Source organism: Oenanthe melanoleuca, chromosome 2 (genome assembly GCF_029582105.1).
Source record: "Oenanthe melanoleuca isolate GR-GAL-2019-014 chromosome 2, OMel1.0, whole genome shotgun sequence".
Taxonomy (NCBI): Eukaryota; Metazoa; Chordata; class Aves; order Passeriformes; family Muscicapidae; genus Oenanthe; species Oenanthe melanoleuca.
This window is the reverse complement of record NC_079335.1, coordinates 124,378,172-124,397,652: the sequence shown is the minus strand read 5'-3', so window position 1 is coordinate 124,397,652 and position 19,481 is coordinate 124,378,172. Positions and strand designations below refer to the sequence as shown.

Here is a 19,481-nt window from a genome sequence, read left to right as displayed (position 1 = left end):
GCTGTACAGCAGCTGTTGTACACAGAGGTGAAAGGAAGACCAGTATTGGTAAATAAATGTCTATCAAATGTTGTCAAGTAGACTTCAAAGAAAACAACAACTAAACACAGACCCCAAAATACCTGCAGCCAACTATAAAGTCCAGTACCAATCTTAAAAAATGTTCAGCATGCATTCTCTTTCAGGAGAGAGACACTAGCTACTGAACATAGTTCATTACTCTAGCCAAACATTTCAGCAAGGACAGAGCAGTCTTACAGATTGATTTCACATTAATGAAAACATTGTCACACAGCACATGTTTGCACCTTCACAATTTTTCCCAATCTAGAAGATCCATGATAAGCTTCAACTTTACAAATCTGCTGAAAATGTTCTTTTTTATACTCTTACCTTCCCCCTTCTGGTTGGTTGTGCTCTTGTCACTACCTATTCACTTTCTCATGATATATTCATACAGCCCTAAGTTTTGATTGAGATTCTCGTGCACTTCTCTTATGTGTGCTACACACTTCAAATACAAAAAAAAAACAAAACAGGCTCTTTCATCACCGTCAGCAAGTAAGACTCTGGCTCCAAGCTTGTCTGCTTCTTCTGTCTCCACTGCATGCAAGAGGGAATAACATGAATTTACACACGGAATATTATATAATTTGCTTACTTAAAACATTTTCAGAATGCAATCCCTTAAAAATATTTCTACTTGATCTGTGGCTATCCATAATTTCAGTTCACTGGCAACAGCATTACATTTTTTTAATTACCTTTCCTGGCCTCATTAGAAGTTAGCAACAAACTGCCAGCACTCCAAGACCTCAAGTTTAAAAAGCACTAGGCCCTCTGTGGGCATAAAAAATAAATTTATTCCTCTTGTCCTGAGTAATAACAATAATTTAAAAAAAGAAAAACAACAAAAAAACCAGATCACTTTGACCAAGGTAAACAGCACTACCTGCTAACAAGAACAGAATATCATTTCTGTTTTCTCCATACAAGGCAGCTGGGGATGATGCATGTGACATGCATAGAGAGGCTGATGGAATGGGGTTTTCTTAGGCTGGAGATGGGAGATCTAAAGGAGGAGCTCACTGCTGTCTACAGCTACCCAACAGGTGAAGAGAACACAGAGCTGCACAGTGGAAGGGCAAGCGGCAATGGATGCAAGCTGGAACACCTGAAATCCAAGACAGGCCTCAGGAATTTAGTTTTCAACTACAATAATGATCAAGCACTGGGAGATGCTTGCTCAGAGAGGCTGCAGAGTCTCCAGCCTCAGAGATGATTTAAAACATTGATTAGATATTTCCCCTCAAGCAACTGGTCTTGATGGTGGTGCTGCAAGGGTTTGAACCATATGGCTGCCACAGTCCATTCCAACCTGAACTGTTTGATGATTCTCTTACCATCCCCAACAAAACAACAGAACAAAACCAACAACAAAGAAGGAACCAAAACACTGAATTTCAGTTCAGGATGATTTAGAAAACCCAGCTGCATTTTCTAGACCAAATGAAATCAAACAGTGTAATAGGACAAAGCTTCTCCTAATATTTAGAATGACAGATTCACTTTGTATCTGAACAGGCTTTCTTTTACTTAAAAGGCTTGCATCCAGGTCTGTCTGGTTACATAACATTTTAGTTAAAAGAAAAAAACAAAACAAAAACTTACCAAGCTGACATATGACTAGAAACGAAATTCTCAAAAAATAGTCTGAGAAGACTTTCAAAATGTTTTGAAGAAAATAAATATACTAATAAGTCTGCTTTACATCCTCTTGCAATTAAAAATGGCAATTATTTGTGCAAAATCCAATATTGTGCAAGTAACAAAAACCACCAGAGATTAAACAGATTTTGCACCTGTAATTTTGCCTCTGGATCCATCAAATCTAGGAAGCTGTCACTTATAAATCAGCAAATGTTTCACTGTATAGGTGAAGCTGAACTTGTAAGCTAACACATCACTAGCTACAACTGGTTTCAAGGCAATTTGAACCAGCAATGGAAGTATCACTGATAAATACTAAATACTGCAGCTTATCAAGAGATCAAAGTTACAGCTACAGCAATTTATTTTCTTGGTTCAGATTTAGCTTTTCATTGCTTTACATGGTATTCACTGTACCAGGCTGGGCATCGCCAAGCTAGGTATTGTGCAAGAGATAAAAAGAGTTACAGATTCCCTAAGAAGAACCAAGTCACACCAACAATTGCAGTGCAAAGCGTAAAACAAGTAATCCTCTGTAACAAAAGCAAGAGCTATGTCACACAATCAGAAGTTAATTCTTTGGTCATTAAAGCAATTATGAAACTCCTGCAATCATTTTTTCCAAATTAAAAAAATATCAGAGCATTATCATAGACAGAAAAACTCTGAAGCTCATCACAATAGCTGTGGAGGTATTTAAACCTCTCTTAAGAGCTATGTCCTTTTAGAAAGTTTACAAACAAGTATTCAGGCAATTCAAGGATCAGGTATGGGCAAACAGGAGCACTTAGTAAAATGTATCCTTAATTAATGTGTGTATCTAAGAAATGCACTGATATAATTAATAGCAAAAGCAGAGACCCACAACAGCTGCTGTCTGCATGCCAATAAAGTCTTGTTTAGAGACAAAAGCAAACTACAATACTCGAATCTGCAGCTGCTACACTTAACAAACAAAAATTTGGGGGTTGGGTTCCCAATTTCCTTCATATTTTTTCTGGCTTTGGGGGGAGGTTGTTTGTTGTTTTGTTTTTGGGTTTTTTTTAATTAAAGGACTGACATTTTATAGCATACTCAAATTTCTCAAAGCAGCACAACAGAGCATCCATTTTGAAACAGCTTCAGATTGAATTAGAGGACCTTTAAAAAAGAAAACCAAAACCATAAAACCACACACTATACCACAGCTCCATTTCATTAAGTACAAGAGCAAGAATTTCTGTCTGGTGGGTAATTCTACTTTAATACAATTCAGAATTAAAATCTTTAAAGCAGGTTCAATAATGGTTGGCAGCACAGACTCAGGCAACCACAGCTCTTATTGTGCCTTTCCTTACTCTTTTAGCAAAATCAACATGGACAACACTTATTTTGCCCTTTCACTAGGGCTTGTGAGCACTGGTATCAGAAAAGGGAAGCTCCAGTTCCTGGGTTTCACTGCTGTGTTATTCACAGCTCAAAACTGTTAGGTACCATCATTTATTTTACCCAACCAAAATTAAGGTGAAGGTTAAAATGATTTAGTTTTTAAACACGTTTTTACCCAACCATCTCACGTCTTTTTAAATGCCATCTAGTAAAGAATTTCAAAGGGCTCTGCTTCTTTAATGAGGCATTAAAATACAGTCATACGACAAAAAAGCAACTCTACTAAGTCTCTTAAACCCCTGGACTTACATTATCAGCTTTTATGTGCCTGTCAACACTCAACAGTAAGAAGCAATGGTTTGCTCTTTGCCTCGAATTTAAAAGCCAGCTAAACTTCCTCTCACTTTCCTGCTGAGAGCTTTAACTCCTTACAAACTGTCAAAGCTTTGACACTTCAGCAGAAAGTAAATCTACAACATGATGCAATGGCCAGGTGTAGTCTCAATCAGCCACTAGCCACTAATTTACTAGTGGCCATTTAATTCACCTCAAAAAGCAATAAACTAGGAATGCTTCCCACCCCCCCATGTACCCACACTGCTTGCAGATCAGCCCTTCTAAATAAGTAATAATTCTGTCAAAGAATTAGGTACAGTTAACTTGCAACTTGAAAGAAATTAAACATTTATAATTGCAGAGATGCCAACATACAGCTAAAGTGCAAATACATTTCCATGCCAGAAACTAAAGTAAAAGTGCAGCATTTTTCAAGAAAAGTAAGTGCACAGTGTTTAACTGGAACTTCTTTACCCAGAACATTTCTCTGAATATCCACAGTCTGGATCTCACATTCAGGTGTAAAAGTTCATTGGAATCAAGTTCATTATTAATTTGTTTAACACACATGCCAAGCCAAGTGCACTTGTGAAAGAGTAAGATTTGGACAGATTTGCATGGTAGAAAATGTGAAATTCACTGCTGGGAACTATTCTGTTTGGTATAAGCTAAAATATTTAGATCATTATTTTAGTGTACAGAAAAACAATGACTGCACAGATAAGCCATGCTGTTTCTTTACAACAATAAAATGAGATACAAACTTCAAATGAGAGCCTTGAGATACTACACCTAACAGCAGTATACTGAAAAATTATCCTTTCCCTATTCTTCTGTTCCTTTCACATTGTAATTCCACAGCATACAAAACCCCTATTTAAATCTCCTAACTTTGATAAGGACTTGATACCATTTTCATTCAAGTCAATGGAAAAAGATCTCATAATTAGCCTCAAAGACGCATGACTGAGGCATTGAGTAGCCAAGTTACAGGATAGTATTTGAATAATGTTTTTATGAAAATATTAAGGTTTTTTCATAATAGCAGGAAAATAGAATTCTTTTTTTCTCCTCTGATAGAAAATAAGGAACTAGCCTTGTCTTAAGGTCAACCATTTCTGCTGAGAATGCACAACACTGAGACAGCTCCTCCATCCTCCCCAGTCTGGGCATTTGCTGGGGTGGCAGCCACAAGGTACTACACAGAAGTTACAAATACATCTACAGTTTCAAAAGGGATCTCAGATGAAGGAATTAAACAAAACTTATCTGAGGTTCTACCAATGTTGGTATGTCTCCTCTTTCAAATACCTTAAATACAGTCTGGCATGGGATTTTCTCTCATCACCAGAAGGACTTCAATGGACATCAAATGCCAAACAAATCCTTTGACTCGCTGTGCCAAACCCCAAGGGAAGCATTTGACAACAGGAAAAATAGGAATAAGAATGTCAAGAGTTAAAAAGTTAAGTTGGACTGATTCAGCATTCAGATCAAACGAATACAGTTCTTCCTAGATTATTAATGAGTGCTCCAAGCAACCACGGGCTCTGACGCAGACAAGAAACTGCACATCACAGGCATTCCAGGAACTCTGGTCTGCCTTCACTGGAACAAAACCCTAGGAAATATGCATTCCCTTCTGTTTTAAAAGCATGGCATCTCTCACTGCTTCTCTGTCCACATATACACAAAAATGTTAGGCACAAAATAATTCATTCATCAAGGTTATGATCTGCAGAATTTTTTTCGCAATCCTTTAGCATCTCTAGTAACTTCGGAAATATTATATACAAAAGGCACATCTTTCACACCCTCATCACACCACCAAAATAATAAACAACCAAAATAGACATAAGAACAGACAGCAAGTCTTCTCACCAGCCACAGCTTCAAATACAGATTTTTTGAGATGGTAGAACGAATACAGTTCTTTATTGCTTCAAGCAATGGTTACAGAACCTTGTTAGTTCAAATGGAAAGAGAAGGGATTTTTTAACTGAGCATTAAGACATGTGCAGGAAAGACTAGTACAACACAATGGATGTGTGACCCATATATTATGGGAAGACAGAGTCAAAGTTTCCATTTACTTAGAGCTGTTTAACAACTGAACAATATACCTGATATCAAAGAATAACCATGTATAAGAATAACCATAACAATGTAGCAGATTAGAAACAGCAATTTTACCCAGTGTAGGTACTCAGCAAAAAAATTCACCATACTTTTTCAAGTGCAAGCTCAATATCAGAAATGATTCTAAACTGCAAAATTCTAAATGCTTCTTTCATACTGAATGGCTCTTATTCTTATCATTAGGCAGGTGGAAGATAGTCCTGCAGATATCAAAAGCTATCCCTAGGATATCTAGAAATAAACAATCCTCTTAATCAAGTTTTAAACTGGCCTGAGTGTATCTCATTATCAGGGCAAACATGACACTTCCAATGCACAGCTGAATTTTCAAGGGGGAGGAAATAGCAGAGGGAATGTAATAATGAATTTTTTACTGTAAAATCTCACAGAATAGAGTTTTAAGCCTTAAAAGCCAGCCAGCTTGAAATACAATAAATATATTAACAAACAAAAAAATAACTCAGCGTAATGATTTCAAACCACCATTCACTCAAGTCTTCTGGCAACTTCCAGGCAGTTTTACAATTATTTCCTATAGTCACCTATCACTGTTGGTCTGGACCAGCACAAGCATGTTGAAGAAAAGAAAAAGAGAAGTGACCAGTCCTCCAGGGAAAACTACAATGATGACAATGACCTTGGCTTCATACTGTGCACACATAAATGATTTAAAAAGTGCAGACACAAAGTTGCTTGGCATTAGTGTAGTTCTACTACTAATCACTGTCTCCTGCAGTAACAGAAGGTGAAACAGTTTGGCATAGGTAGGGATTTTTACATTAAGATTGCACAAAGAATCTCTTACCAAAAGTAACTTCTCCTTTGCCAGTCTTGTCAAACAGCTGAAAGGCTACTATGAACAATGCATCTGGAGCACACAGGACTGATTCAAATGCCACAAATTCTTGAAAGGATATCAACCTAAGGGATGAAGGAAAAAAACAATAGCTATGAAACCAACTTGCTTGCATAAAACTGAAATACAATACAATATTGATTATACAAAAGAAATAAGACCATAACCAAAATGTGTTTAAAATGTATTCAGTAGGGATTAAAATTTATCCTAAAATGCCCTAGCCCAAATGCTGTCAGGAAGCCTTTATATCACTAAACAAATGTCTGTTGAAATGTCTGTTGAACAAGGCATTATCCTTCTCAGCAAGTCCCAACAGAACATAAAATAAGCAAAACACTCAGTATGGCTACTCACCTCAGCTTTAATGTCTAACTGAACTGCCCTCTGGGGGAGCCTACCTCCCTCCACTGGCAAGACAGAGCCAATAAAGACATTAGTAACTTCCCTCAAGACTCAGTACTTAGCACTTTTGGAAAGCAAATCCATTCAAGACCTACATGCTGCCACTCACTTCAGAAGGAACCGATCAGAATGTGTTATCCGTTTGCTAGCAACTTATTAGTCATCCATCACAGCCCTCCAGTCCTGCATGTTGAGTCACAAATTTCAATCAGTAGTCTGCATGTTCTTCCTCAGCCAAGAGCAGTTTATTCAAATTCATCATTAAAGCCAGATTCCTAATGTGCTAGCACAGTAGTAGGACATAGATAAAAGCAGAATTGTCCTTCCAGAAGTTAGTTCATAAGCAGAAATACATAATTAGACAACTTGGCATTGTTTCCAGTAGTAGGTTTGATACAGGAAAGACCTTGAACATTTTGATTTCTCTGCATCACACCCAAGAGTTCAAAAGGAGATCAAACTCTTATTCTTAAAGAGGCAAAGGCCAACTATTCTCCTGTTTTGCTGCTTCTTTAATGTCTAGGCTGTAGAGTTTAAAATCATCTTCAAATATGTGGTGGCAGGGCTTGCTAGCAGTGTGGGATAGTTAAGATTGCTGTCTCTCAGGCTGTTTTATGGCAGTGTAGCAAGCATGTAGCTTTAATAGGTTCATATGGCAACAACTGGAGAACCAGGATTATTTCTGAAAAGCACAAAATTCAGTGTATCCAATGTCAAGAAACACACATAAACCCAAGGAATTTTTAACAGAAACTAACTATATCCTTAGGACTTTGATCCAAAGTGACACTGCAGCCAGTTCAATGAAAATTTCTACTCAGTATGCAATAGCAGTGAAGAACTAAGAGTTTGAGTAAGTTGGAAAAGATAAGTTTTCCATCAAGTAGTAGAGTACTTGTATACTATACTAGTATAGCATAGAATCATATAGTAGTATGATGGTCCATGACTAAACAGCAATTTCCAGTCACCTGTTTTATGAGAATTCAGAGAATATGCTGAGTTGGAAGGGCCCATCAGGATCATGGAGTCCAACTCCTGGCCCTGCACAGTCCCATCCCCAAAAGTCACATCTACCTGAGAGGATTGTCCTTTCTGAACTCAGACAGGCTTGGTGCTGTGACCACTTTCGTGGGAAGACTGTTCCAGTACCAAAACACACTCTCTGAGTGAAAAACCTTTCCTTAATATCTCACCTAAACCTCCCTGAACTCAGTTTCAGACTGTTTGCTTGAATTCTGACACCAGTCATGAGAGTGAAGGGTTTAGAACTTGCCCTTCCTCTTCCCCTTGTGAGGAAGTTGAAACCACGATGAGATCTCCTCTCCTCCAGGCTGAGCAGACCAAATGACCTCAGCCACTCCTCACACAGCTTCCCCTCAAGGGCTTTTACCATCTTTGTTGCCCTCCTTTGGACACTCTCTAACAGTTTAATGTCTTTTTTATACTGTGGCTCCCAAACCTGCCCCCAGCACTGGAGGTGAGGCTGCCCCAGCCCAGAGCAGAGCAGGACAATCCCCTCCCTTGCCTGGCTGTGATGCTGTGCCTGATGCACCCCAGGACAGGGTTGGTGCTCCTGGCTGCCAGGGCACTGCTGACTCACATTTAACTTTCTGTCAACCAGGACCCCTAAGTTCTTTTTCACAGTGCTGCTTTCCAGCATGTCATTCCCCAGTTTGTCTGTACATCCAGGGTTGCCCTATCCCAGGTGCAGAATCTAACACTTTCCCTTGTTAAACTTCATACAGTGGGTGATTGCCCATCTCCCTAGTTTGTTGAGGTGTCTCTGCAGGGCCTCTCTGCCCTTGAGGATGTCAGCAGTCAGCAAACTTACTCAATATCCCTAAGAGTCCTGCATCAAAGTTGCTCATGAAGATGTTGAAGAGGACAAGGCTGAGGATGGAGCCCTGCAGAACCCCTCTAGTGACAGGCTGCCAGCCCAATATCACCCTATTCACTGTAACCCTTTGTACCTGACCTGGAAGCCAGTCACTCACCCATCAGCCTACAGGGCTATTCAGCTGTGTGCTGGACATTTTGTCCAGAAGGAACTATGGGAGACAGTACAACAAGCTTTGCTGAGGTCTAAAAAGATTACATCTACTGGCTCTCCTAGATCAACACTTGAAGTGTGCTTGCTGAACATCAGCAGCCAAACATTCACAGGGTAACAAGCCAACTTCCATTAGGAACATAAAAACATGAGAAGATGAATAAAAGAGGACATTTTTTTAAAAAAAGTACAACACAGAGAACGTCTAAAAGGTATTCTACACTACCTCCCTCAAAATATATGCAATAAATAAAATTGAAAGAAATGTAGACTATGAAATGGTCTAACAAATAATTAATTCAGGGAGCTTGCTACCATAAATTATAACATGGTGCAAGAAGTCAATAAAAAGAAACCTCCTCAGGTATTCTTAAGATTAAACTCACAATTATTGATGTCAGCAAACATATAAGAATGCCTTAAGCTTTATTGGCAAAGAAGTCTGTGCCTTCTTACACATGCACATGTTAGCACACGAGCAATCCATCAGTCCTTTAAACTCCTTGGGAGCTCTCAGTACTCCCCACTGTTACACAGACTACACAGATACTCAGTCTTTCAAAGGAAGAAAACTTCCATCCCCACTAAGCCAAAAGAAATTTTTTCAAAAGTAACATTTCCTTCAATTTCAAACCAATATATCACAACCTACTCAGTTCTGCATTTACACATATTTAATGCTACAATATGACTGTTACAATGTGACTTAGTGCCATAAAAGGCTATTATTATTTATTATTTTGGCTAACTACTGGACAGAACAGTAAACAGATCCAAAGCACTGAGTTCTGTCCCAAAGATTATAATACACACAAAGAGAAAAAACAAAAAAGGCAAGCAGATGACTCTAGAGTACAATTGTTTGGAATTATAAGTGTAAAATCTCTGCCAACATCATTTTGGTAAAGCTGCTTTTTATATGAAACAACCTGCACATGTCCTTATCAACAGATCACAATACAGTGATGACAGCACATATAGAAAAGAAATACAGCATCTATCCCACCAGAATCCCAGCACCATGTTAAGAGCATATTTTATGTTACTAGGCCTGGGTTTGATTAAAACTACATGTATTAACACTGTTACAAGATTTTACCCTGGTAGAAGAATTTTCTGTCAGTACTTGGAAGCAATAAACCCCCTAGTAAGTCACTGATAAATGCTTAAAATAACCCTGTATTCATTTTTAAAAACAATTATTCATAGAAATAGGAAGATTAAAAGTGTACAAATTGTGTGGTTCTAGCCAGACTGTTAAAGAAGAGACATTAATATCTGCTGTGCCAGCTGAATTCAAATTAACCCAATTTTTACATGTTAATTAAACCAGCTATTTTCTTCTTATTGTATTTTTGCTCCCTAAGTAGACTAGCCTGCTAGTGATTCCCAACAGATCTATTCTAACAACGACGTATTCATTTACTTCTATTATGACCATACAATACAGTAACTGAGCAGTAATTTTTCAGTCAATTACACGTGTGATTCTTAATGCTTAAAGAAGCTGAAAAAATGTGTACTACATAGCCATATGCTCACTTCTCTATACTGCACAAGGGTAGTTGCCTGGGTAACACGTTTTCTCTCCGGTTTAGCATCACCCTTTTGGGTTTAGCATAACCCTTCAGTGAATATCATTAGGTGTCATTAAACAGCACATGTTAACATGGACTTCAATATACTACTTAAGAGTTATTTCATATACCTAAACAAGTAGTCATTTATGTTACAAAAGCAGAGAAAAACCTAGTGATTTTAACAGCACAAGGAGAGGAAGCTGAAATGTTTACAGAATTTTATTTCAGCTTTGAAGATATTCCACCCAAATAAGTCAAAGTCTTCCTACAGCTTCACATCCTCAATTACCAGTGCCAATACTGCACAATTTATTCAGGAAGGCTCAAATTTTGATATTTAAAAAGTACCCACATACAAGAGCACCAGTCTAAACAGAACAACTGGGTATGGAGCAGCAAAAGCTCTATCCACTGCTCACACCCATGGTGTCTGGACACCCCATGGACATGACACACTCCCACCAGAGAAAGTCTGCATGCAGCCACACAGAGAAAAAAAGCCATCACCTGCTGTAATAATACATACAAATGCAATGATGAAGAGGTTTTCTTCAGAAATCAATGCAGATGTTTTTACTGTATCAGCAATTTAAACATGGTAACATAATGGGACACAAATTGAAGCTACATCTATTATTTTACACTGCAAGCTAGGTAAACTAAGTATAGTGTAAATTGGTGCATTAGAGGATAAATTTATATTCAATAATAATGGAAAATGCTGGCATTTCCAAGTGTTATTTTTGAATACTTTGTCCTTTCTAAAAATAAAGCATATGGTATTTCTCAGTAAAGTGTTAGTTACTACAGTCCAAACAGAGACGTGCAGTAAATACTTATTTTGTTAGGTAGATGTTTAAAAGTACAACAAAAAATCTGAAAATCCAGTAGGCAGGATGGAAAATGCCTGGCCTGCTGCTGATAGGCCTTTAGAAAACTACTGTATTTTGGGGAAATTTCTGATCCAGCTGAGGCCAAATGAAGCCTTCTTTTTTTGTTATTTTTTTAACTAAGTTAGGAGTGAGAGGCTTAAGGCCAGGAATCAGGCTCTTCAATCTGTTTCATATCAATAACAACCATACAATATAACACATTAAAATCTATGCTATTACCAGTCGACTACTTTGAAAGGTTTGTCAGGCCATCAGCAAGGAAAGTATTTCCTTTCCATAGAGGAAACCTTAAAAACGTGCCTCCATAAGAGAACAGCAGGAAAGCCTCCCATCAAATAAACCTCTGCCCTGGCTTAAGATGGAGGCAAAACTTGCTCCCATGGCAACAGATATTCATTGAACAACAGAGTATGCCTTAAGAGGTCTCACACCTTTGTCACAACAACAGTAGCTCAGGTAGACCCTCAAATCCTTAATCTCTGGCAATGCAGGAATTGGGCTAGACTTACATGAGATTTTGTCTACAGCAACCACTGAGATTGAATGTAAGAGCTACAGTTCTTTTCATGTCACACTCAGAACTTCTTCAGCCCTTGGGTAAGAATCTCTTTTCCTATCTATATGCCCTGCTCATGAGTCAGAGGTTCTTGTTCTGTTTGCCTTTCACCTGTGTACTTTCCCAGTTAAGTATCTCACACTGATTACGCTTGGTACGTACATCTAACCTGCCACCAAAATCAGGAAGAATTAGAAGTATTCTAAAGAGTGCTAGGAACAACCCTGGTGGAGGCTCAGACCCTTTCAGTGACAAGTGGTCATGCTCAACAGTCATGAACTACAGTTGCTTCTTCAGGGCAAAAGAGGGATCCAAGACAGTGAGTAGATAAATTCTTCTGGAAATAGCCTAGCAGTATTTTCAGAACTCCACTATTTTAAGTCACTAACACTGTAAAAAACTGGTCATTGCTCTTTCAAGATATCTTCTATTTTATAATAGAAATAATGCTAAATTACTGAACAGACTCACATGACCTTAACCATGTGTAAGTCTCTAAACACTGACAAGCCTATTAAAAATGAACACCAACAAAAGCTGATTTGTGCTTCACTGTAAAACTGGGAGCTCTGGACTGCCAAGTTGGCAGTATTCAATAGGAGAAGACCAGTAGGCCTGTTGCTGCCTTGAGGAGATTTCATGACAGGAACCAGCTGACCCTTGCCTCAGATAAGATTACTCTGCAAATTACTTGAAACACCAGGAGAACAAGGTACAGTACTGAGCCACATGGCAAAAAATGCCACAGAGCCATGTCAGAGAGATGGGTGATAATCACTTTCCAAACTCTCTCCATTCTGTCACATATTAGCCAAACAGGAAGACAGGATGAATACCAGAGGAGACTCTCCAAAGCCACGTTACCAAATGTCACTGCACAGTGTGCATTACAGAAACAGTCCTTACCCACAGCAGAAAGCAGCAATTAGAAGCCTCAATACTACACCGCAAAACTCTTACAAGATCACGCCAAGTTATGAAATCCCAACTTGTCAACAAGTTCACATAGGCTACAGTTTTATATTTTGTTCTTCCTGACACCAGCTTCTGTTTGTGAGGGAGATCCAAATCACAAGGTATGGATTATGTTCTCAATCTTCTTATTACAAAACGGATTTGAAGCCATGTAATTTGGAAAATGCTGTTTTTGCAGGCATCAAACCAAAAGAAGAAATCTGAGAAATGTTTAACATTTTCAGACAAACACTATCTGAAGCCATGGCTTTCTTGATGCCATCAATGTTACCAAATAAACTTTTACAGAATACTTTTACTGGGGCAGCAATCATCACATTAACTCATCTGCAAGGTTTAAGGTGTCCAGCTGCCAAATACATGAGACTGGCTGAGCAGAAAGGAGAGCACGGAAAGTTCTGCAAAACTTCTCAGTTATGCCTGCAACTGTTCCCTAGGAAGACTGCATTCTCTAGTCATGCTTTGTTTATCTCACATTTTACTCTCTGCAACCACTGATATGAGTCATGCCTGAAGTTTTCTGGTTTCTAAAAATGCCACAACTACACACTTCAAGTCCATAGCTAATTATTCTCAAGTTTCTCTAAAGATACTTTAAAGGGAGCATTCAACAATTCACATGCGTGAAGAGATAGCTTGCCTGGGCAAGTACCAAAAGCAAATGCTAGGATTTCATTAAAGCAGGGGGAAGGAAGATGGAAGGGTAGCTAATCTTGCCTATTGGCAAAGTTGGCCTTTCAAATACAAACCATGTGCAACCAACTTCACTGCTGTCTTCCAAGACTGCAGAGCGGCTCCCTAAATACCTTAGGTGCTCCTCCTCCCTCTTGAAGGAAAAACACAGCAGCAAAAACCTTTAACAGCGTCATGCCAAAACAAAGCAGGGGCACTCTTTTCTAGGATCTCTTCCTACACTATCTAAACTTATTTTGGATTTCTATTTGAATGTGTTTGTGACAGATACATAAAGTAAACAGAGACAGAAAGACTCAGGGAAGGAAAGAAAAGCAGGAGTTAGGGGAGCCAGCCAACAAACATGAAAGGTTCCATGAATTAAAAATACATAGTAGACACAAAATTGTTCGCACCACTAAACGGTAGCTGCAGTTGAAAACAATGTTTCTACTCTTTTCACTTAAAAGATACTGTATTCCTTTATGGATCTGCAGGAGAAAACAAAACAAAACAAAACAAAACAACCCCCCACACTCTCCAAGGATCAGACAGTTAGAAAAAATTGTTTTATATTTTTTTAAAGGAACAACAGAAAAAGGAAAAAATAAACCAATCAATTACAAATTCCACCCACCCCCCAAACCAAAACCAAAACCACAAAAAAACGCTTACCCATCTTTTGTCTGATCCACCACACCTGCAAGGAGCTGTACAGTGTTTGCATTAGGCAAATCATCTCCAATTATCTTCAGGTACCGTGTGACAAAGTCATTAGGAGACATGAAGAATTCTCCATTCTTCTCCACACTTGCATACTGTTAAATGAATACAATATTTAGTGCCCCAAGACATCCTTCTCCAGGCATTTATTACCACCACCCATAGCTTCCAACCATGAGCAGGTCTCTGTTACAGCAGATGACAGCTCTGCTCCAGCGAACCTACAGCCTAGACCCAAACTGGAAAGAGTAAGAAGGGAATACTCAAGCAGCTGCAGCCTCAGCTTCCCAGACAACCAAGGGCTGACACAGAATGTTTGGATTATCATGTCAACAATTTCTCCATAGTAATCTAGAATGGTCCATAATGAATACGTTTCTGAAGTAGAAAACGAAGCCCAAGTACATGTGCAAGCACATATGTGGCATTTCAGGCCCACTGAAACTTTGACAGCAGTAGGGTACTGCAGCACATCTTATTTATGTGAAACAACTCCTTTGTTTAGCTGTTCTACTTTGGGGTGAGAAGACAGGGTTGGTGACACCCACAAAATGCCAGTGGAGCAAATGATCCTGCAGGAACGTCCAGCTGAGGGTGCTGTTCTGAAGAACTCTACTGCATCACCTCCAGCCATGGCTGGTCCTTTAGGAAAAGAGAACCTATAGACACTTCTCCTCGGCTGAAGCACTGAAAGGAGGCAGAAGAACAGCATTTGCAGCAAAATGCAGCAGCAAAACACGAGCTTTGACAGTTCAGCACACTGCAGAAATAAGGAAAGAGTTCTGACACCTGCCAGACATTATCCCTGCTTTACACAGTTACTAGCATACTTCTCCAGAAAACAGCTACTGACAGACCCAAGCATAGTTACCCACAGGGGAAGCCTCCAGTAATATGTTGTAAATAAAAGTAATATTAACATTTTTGAAGATAACATCTAAACAAAGAAATAAAATTTCATTTGTTACCACCTCTACCCTCATTGCTAGGCCATTCCCCAAATTTTAAAGTCCTCATTTTCTCAAGAAGGTCAAATTTGAAATCAACCCTAAAGAATGTATTCCAGCAAAAGTAAAAGGATAAGGACAATCATTACAAAGAAGAGAAATCCCATGGAAGATTTGCAGAACCGTATGTTAGTTTCAAGGGAAACAGGTCTATCTTGGGATAACAAATGTGCACTGAGAACAGGAAAGAAACTGCTAATTTCTCTTTTTAATTTTTTTTAAGGCAAGGTAGGATGATAAACTATCACTGCAGCTCCCCATAGAGCATTATCCACACTAAAGTAATAAATAAATTAGATGCCTATGTCTATTTTGTACTGTAATTCAAACACATATTTTCTTTCACATTGCCATGGCTCTGCTAAGGGACAAAAACTGCCAGTTTTCATTTCATACTGGTGCCTGCAGCATACTGTTATACCTGCTGTAGGCATATAACTCTCAGAGGGATGCCAAAGTGTTACAGTAAGTAGATTATTTTCTTCTAGTGCTATATAAATACCATTTTCAGGTACAGCAGTATCTTCAAGAAACAAGGCTTCAAAGAAGCAAGCCCAACAAAGCATAACTCGCTTTGGCATCTATATATTGGTTAGTGCTAAAGGATTCTGTTTCAATAGACACTGTAACACATGCTTTCTACTTGCTACACTGCAAGGAATTTCGAATTGTATACTTTTATAAGAACTAACAGATCAATTGATTTCAATGTAATCATTTGCAGAAAGACAGAATCCTTCCAAATCCCAGCCTCAGAAACTTTTAACACAGCTGCTATTGAGAAACAAATCAAATAAGTCAGACAGCCTATGCTTCTATATTTCTTTTTTTTCATCCAGGCTCACCCCCTGCTAGGGCACTCAATAACAGAAAACAGCACAAGGTTTCAGTGTCCCCCTGTTTCTTGTCATTGTGATTTGCTCAAGAGTATTTGAAATCCAATCACGTACTCTATACTACATATAGAAAATGACCTTGAAAAATGTCAGTTTGATCACTTTGACTAAAATCTAATCTCTTAGGGGTTATGTTACAAGACTTAGAAGAAGTACTCTTGGAAATTATCATAACAAAAAGAAAAAAACATTAATTCTATTCGTTTTGGAGGAGCAACATTTAAAAATTGGTTCTTTACAATTTTATCTCCCCCCACTTTGACAATTATACCCACAGAGAATTTGATATTATACAATAGTACTTAATGGCTTTTTGGTAACTTATTTACATACATTTTAGATAGTAAAGTAATAACAAGTTTAACCCCATTTTAAGTAAGATTTGCAAACATTCTATTGGGAATTTGACATACTAAATATGCTAAAAGTTGACTGCAATCCACTGCATTTAAACGGATAATTTCACATTTATTTCTACATCGTGGGTACCATTACTAAATGGCAATCATATTCTTTAATTCTTAATTGAAGTAGGAAAGAATGGCTGTCAAATTATTTTGTAAGTGAACATTCCACAATCTGCAGAAGCAACTGTATTGGCTTTACCACTTAAAATAGTCTGGAGAAGCTTAATTAACACTCTGAGTATCACTCATCTGTAGACCATGAAACAACATAACACACTTACTCATCATTTTTTCTTCTTGGGAGTAAGCCACATGACAATTCAGCATTACACTGAACAAAACATTTAGCTTGTATTTCATTTACTGGGATCCCTTCTTTTTAGTGGAAGGGAAAGCAAAAGAGGAAGAAAAAGAAGTCAGAGGTGGCATTCATTGTGCTAAACTACAACCCATTCAACCCACCAAATCAGAAGGCTGAGGGAGCTACAATCTTCAGAAATGCAAGAGAGATGAATACCCACAGGCAGGTAAGAAACAATTTTTACACTATTCTCAGCAAACCAACTAACCAACCTCCCCACTCTCCAGCTGAGGATCACCTCATAGTTCAGATGTAATCAGCCTTCTCTCCAGTGTGCTTATTTCCCTCCTCAATGCTACTATCTTCTCAGGTCAGTGGTCTACTCCCTGGTCTGCCTTTTCTGCTGCTGTGCTCCTGCTCATCAAGTAAACCACAAAACCCCTTCTTTTGCAAGAGTCCTTTTGCTCTCCTGACAGATAAAAGTTCCAGGACTTAAGAAGTTAAATCCTGACTTTCTCAACTGAAAATCTGATTTCAGAGCTATAAATACTGACATATAATAAAACTATAAATACAGGCAATATACATTGTGACACCTACACATATTGTTAATAATAGCTCACAAGGGACAATGGAAAAAATACCAAGAACTACTTGGAGAGTGGGGCATGATGCTGGAGAGTAAAGATGGAGGGAAGAAACTGGAAAGATATGAGGCCCTCAACACCTCCACAGAAATAATTCAGATATAACAACTCTCTAATAGCACTGTGGCATTTACCTCATACTTACTCTTCAGAATCACAAATTTTTCTACTTGTTTTTTTAACACCAGAATAACAAACTTACCCAGATACTGGACTAATAAATCTGAGGAAGGCTAGAAATAGTGATTTAAATTTAGGAAATGGGTCAAAGAAAGCCACTTTCACAAAATCACAGAGTAGCTTGGGTCTAGTTCTAACCTCCCTGCCATAGGCACATACATGTTCCATTAGACCAGGTTACTCAAAGCCCCATCCAATCTGGCCTTGAACACTTCCAGGGATGGGGCATTCACAACTTCTCTGGGCAAGCTATTCTGGGCATATACCAACCTGACAGTAAGAGTGTCTTCCTTACTTCCTTAACCTAAACCTACTCTCTTTCAGTTTAAAGTCATTCCTCCTTGTTCTATCACTACATGTTCTTGGAAAATGTCCCTATACCTGTAAAATGTCCCTCTCTAGACTACTTGTAGGCTCCCTTGAGGTATTGAAAGGCTGCAGCAAAATCTCCCTGGAGCCATCTCTTCTCCAGGCTGAACAATACCAATTCTCAGTCTGTCTTCAAGCAAAAGTGCTCCAGTACCCTGATCATCTTTGTGACCCTCCTCTAGACTACCTCCAACAGGTTCAAATCCTTCTCATGTTGGGATCTGGATGCAGCACTGCAGGAGGGGTCTCACCAGAACAGAGTAGGGATGGAGAATCACCTTCCAGTTTTCAGCAAAACACTAAAGCACACTTCTCTCAAGTATATAAGCAAGTATGTGAGTAATTTCTTTGCTTGGATGCTTTCCACAGCAGGTCAAAAGAGAAGGAATTTCAGTTAAATAATAAATATGACCAGCACTTCACAAGATGGTCTTCCCAACACGTCTACAAATAACAAAAGCAGAGATAACCTAAGGAAGGAAGGATGGCAAGGATGGAAGAAAATTTACCAAATCATCTAACAGTAAGATGTCTACATGAACATTTTACCACATGTAGGAACAATAGTGAAACTCCTACCACATTCTCTGAACAATGTGGGTTTTTTCTAAGATAGCAATACTTCTTCTGAGTCAGTACAATAATCACTCAGGAATATATCTGACTTTTTGGTGAGCATTGTTCAATTCTGATAATGGTATTTAAGTCTAACATGGTAATAATACGGTGAATGATTAGTGGTTGGAAAAAAAACTATCAAGAGTTGTATGCTGTAATAATGGAGCAAAAGATATGAAAAATTTAAGCAGAGAGAGTAAAATATTTACTTTACACATACCTTCAAAAATATTGTTTTCAACTCAGCTGGATCAGCTCTTTTGGTTAGAGCCACCTACAAGTAAATACAATTACATTAATATGCATAACTTACACAAAAGGTGTCAAAGTGTCATTTAAAAACAAGAACATAAACAACAGAATGAGTGAGGAAAATAAATGTGCACCTTAGATAAATTGCTTTAGTTGGCCATGCTCATTTTATGCATTTCACACTTACATAAGGTTATTCAACATTTTTGTTCTGCTTTCCTTATGCAACTCTTAAACAATCATACATTAACAAGTCATAAACATCCAAGAATCAAATCCATATAGCATGTCTCTGCTGGGATTCAGCATAATACCATTTTTACCATAGATTTTTACACTTCCAGCACCTTTCACCTAAAGATTTCAGAGTACCAGATGCAGTCCGTAAATGATAAATGGTAAAAACGAAATACTCAGACTCACAAACTTATTCAAGAAAGCAGCTCCCTAAAAAACTGAATTTCAATGTAACTATTTAGTTTATTACTTACACCATTTTAAACTCACAGTGTAGATATTTTTAATGAGATTAATTCAG

At 38.3% G+C, this 19,481-nt stretch overlaps 1 protein-coding gene across 2 annotated transcripts in view; it reads right to left on the bottom strand.

Moving 5' to 3' along the window:
* Positions 1-19,481, bottom strand: part of SLC25A13 (solute carrier family 25 member 13) — a 99,869-nt gene that overhangs the window by 56,986 nt on the left and 23,402 nt on the right. For both annotated transcript variants that reach the window (XM_056486185.1, XM_056486187.1), the window contains exons 2-4: positions 18,912-18,965; positions 14,219-14,361; positions 6,359-6,474 (exon numbers count right to left, since the gene is read on the bottom strand). In XM_056486185.1, coding sequence (XP_056342160.1) covers positions 6,359-6,474; positions 14,219-14,361; positions 18,912-18,965 — 313 coding nt within the window. The remainder of the gene's footprint in view (positions 1-6,358; positions 6,475-14,218; positions 14,362-18,911; positions 18,966-19,481) is intronic.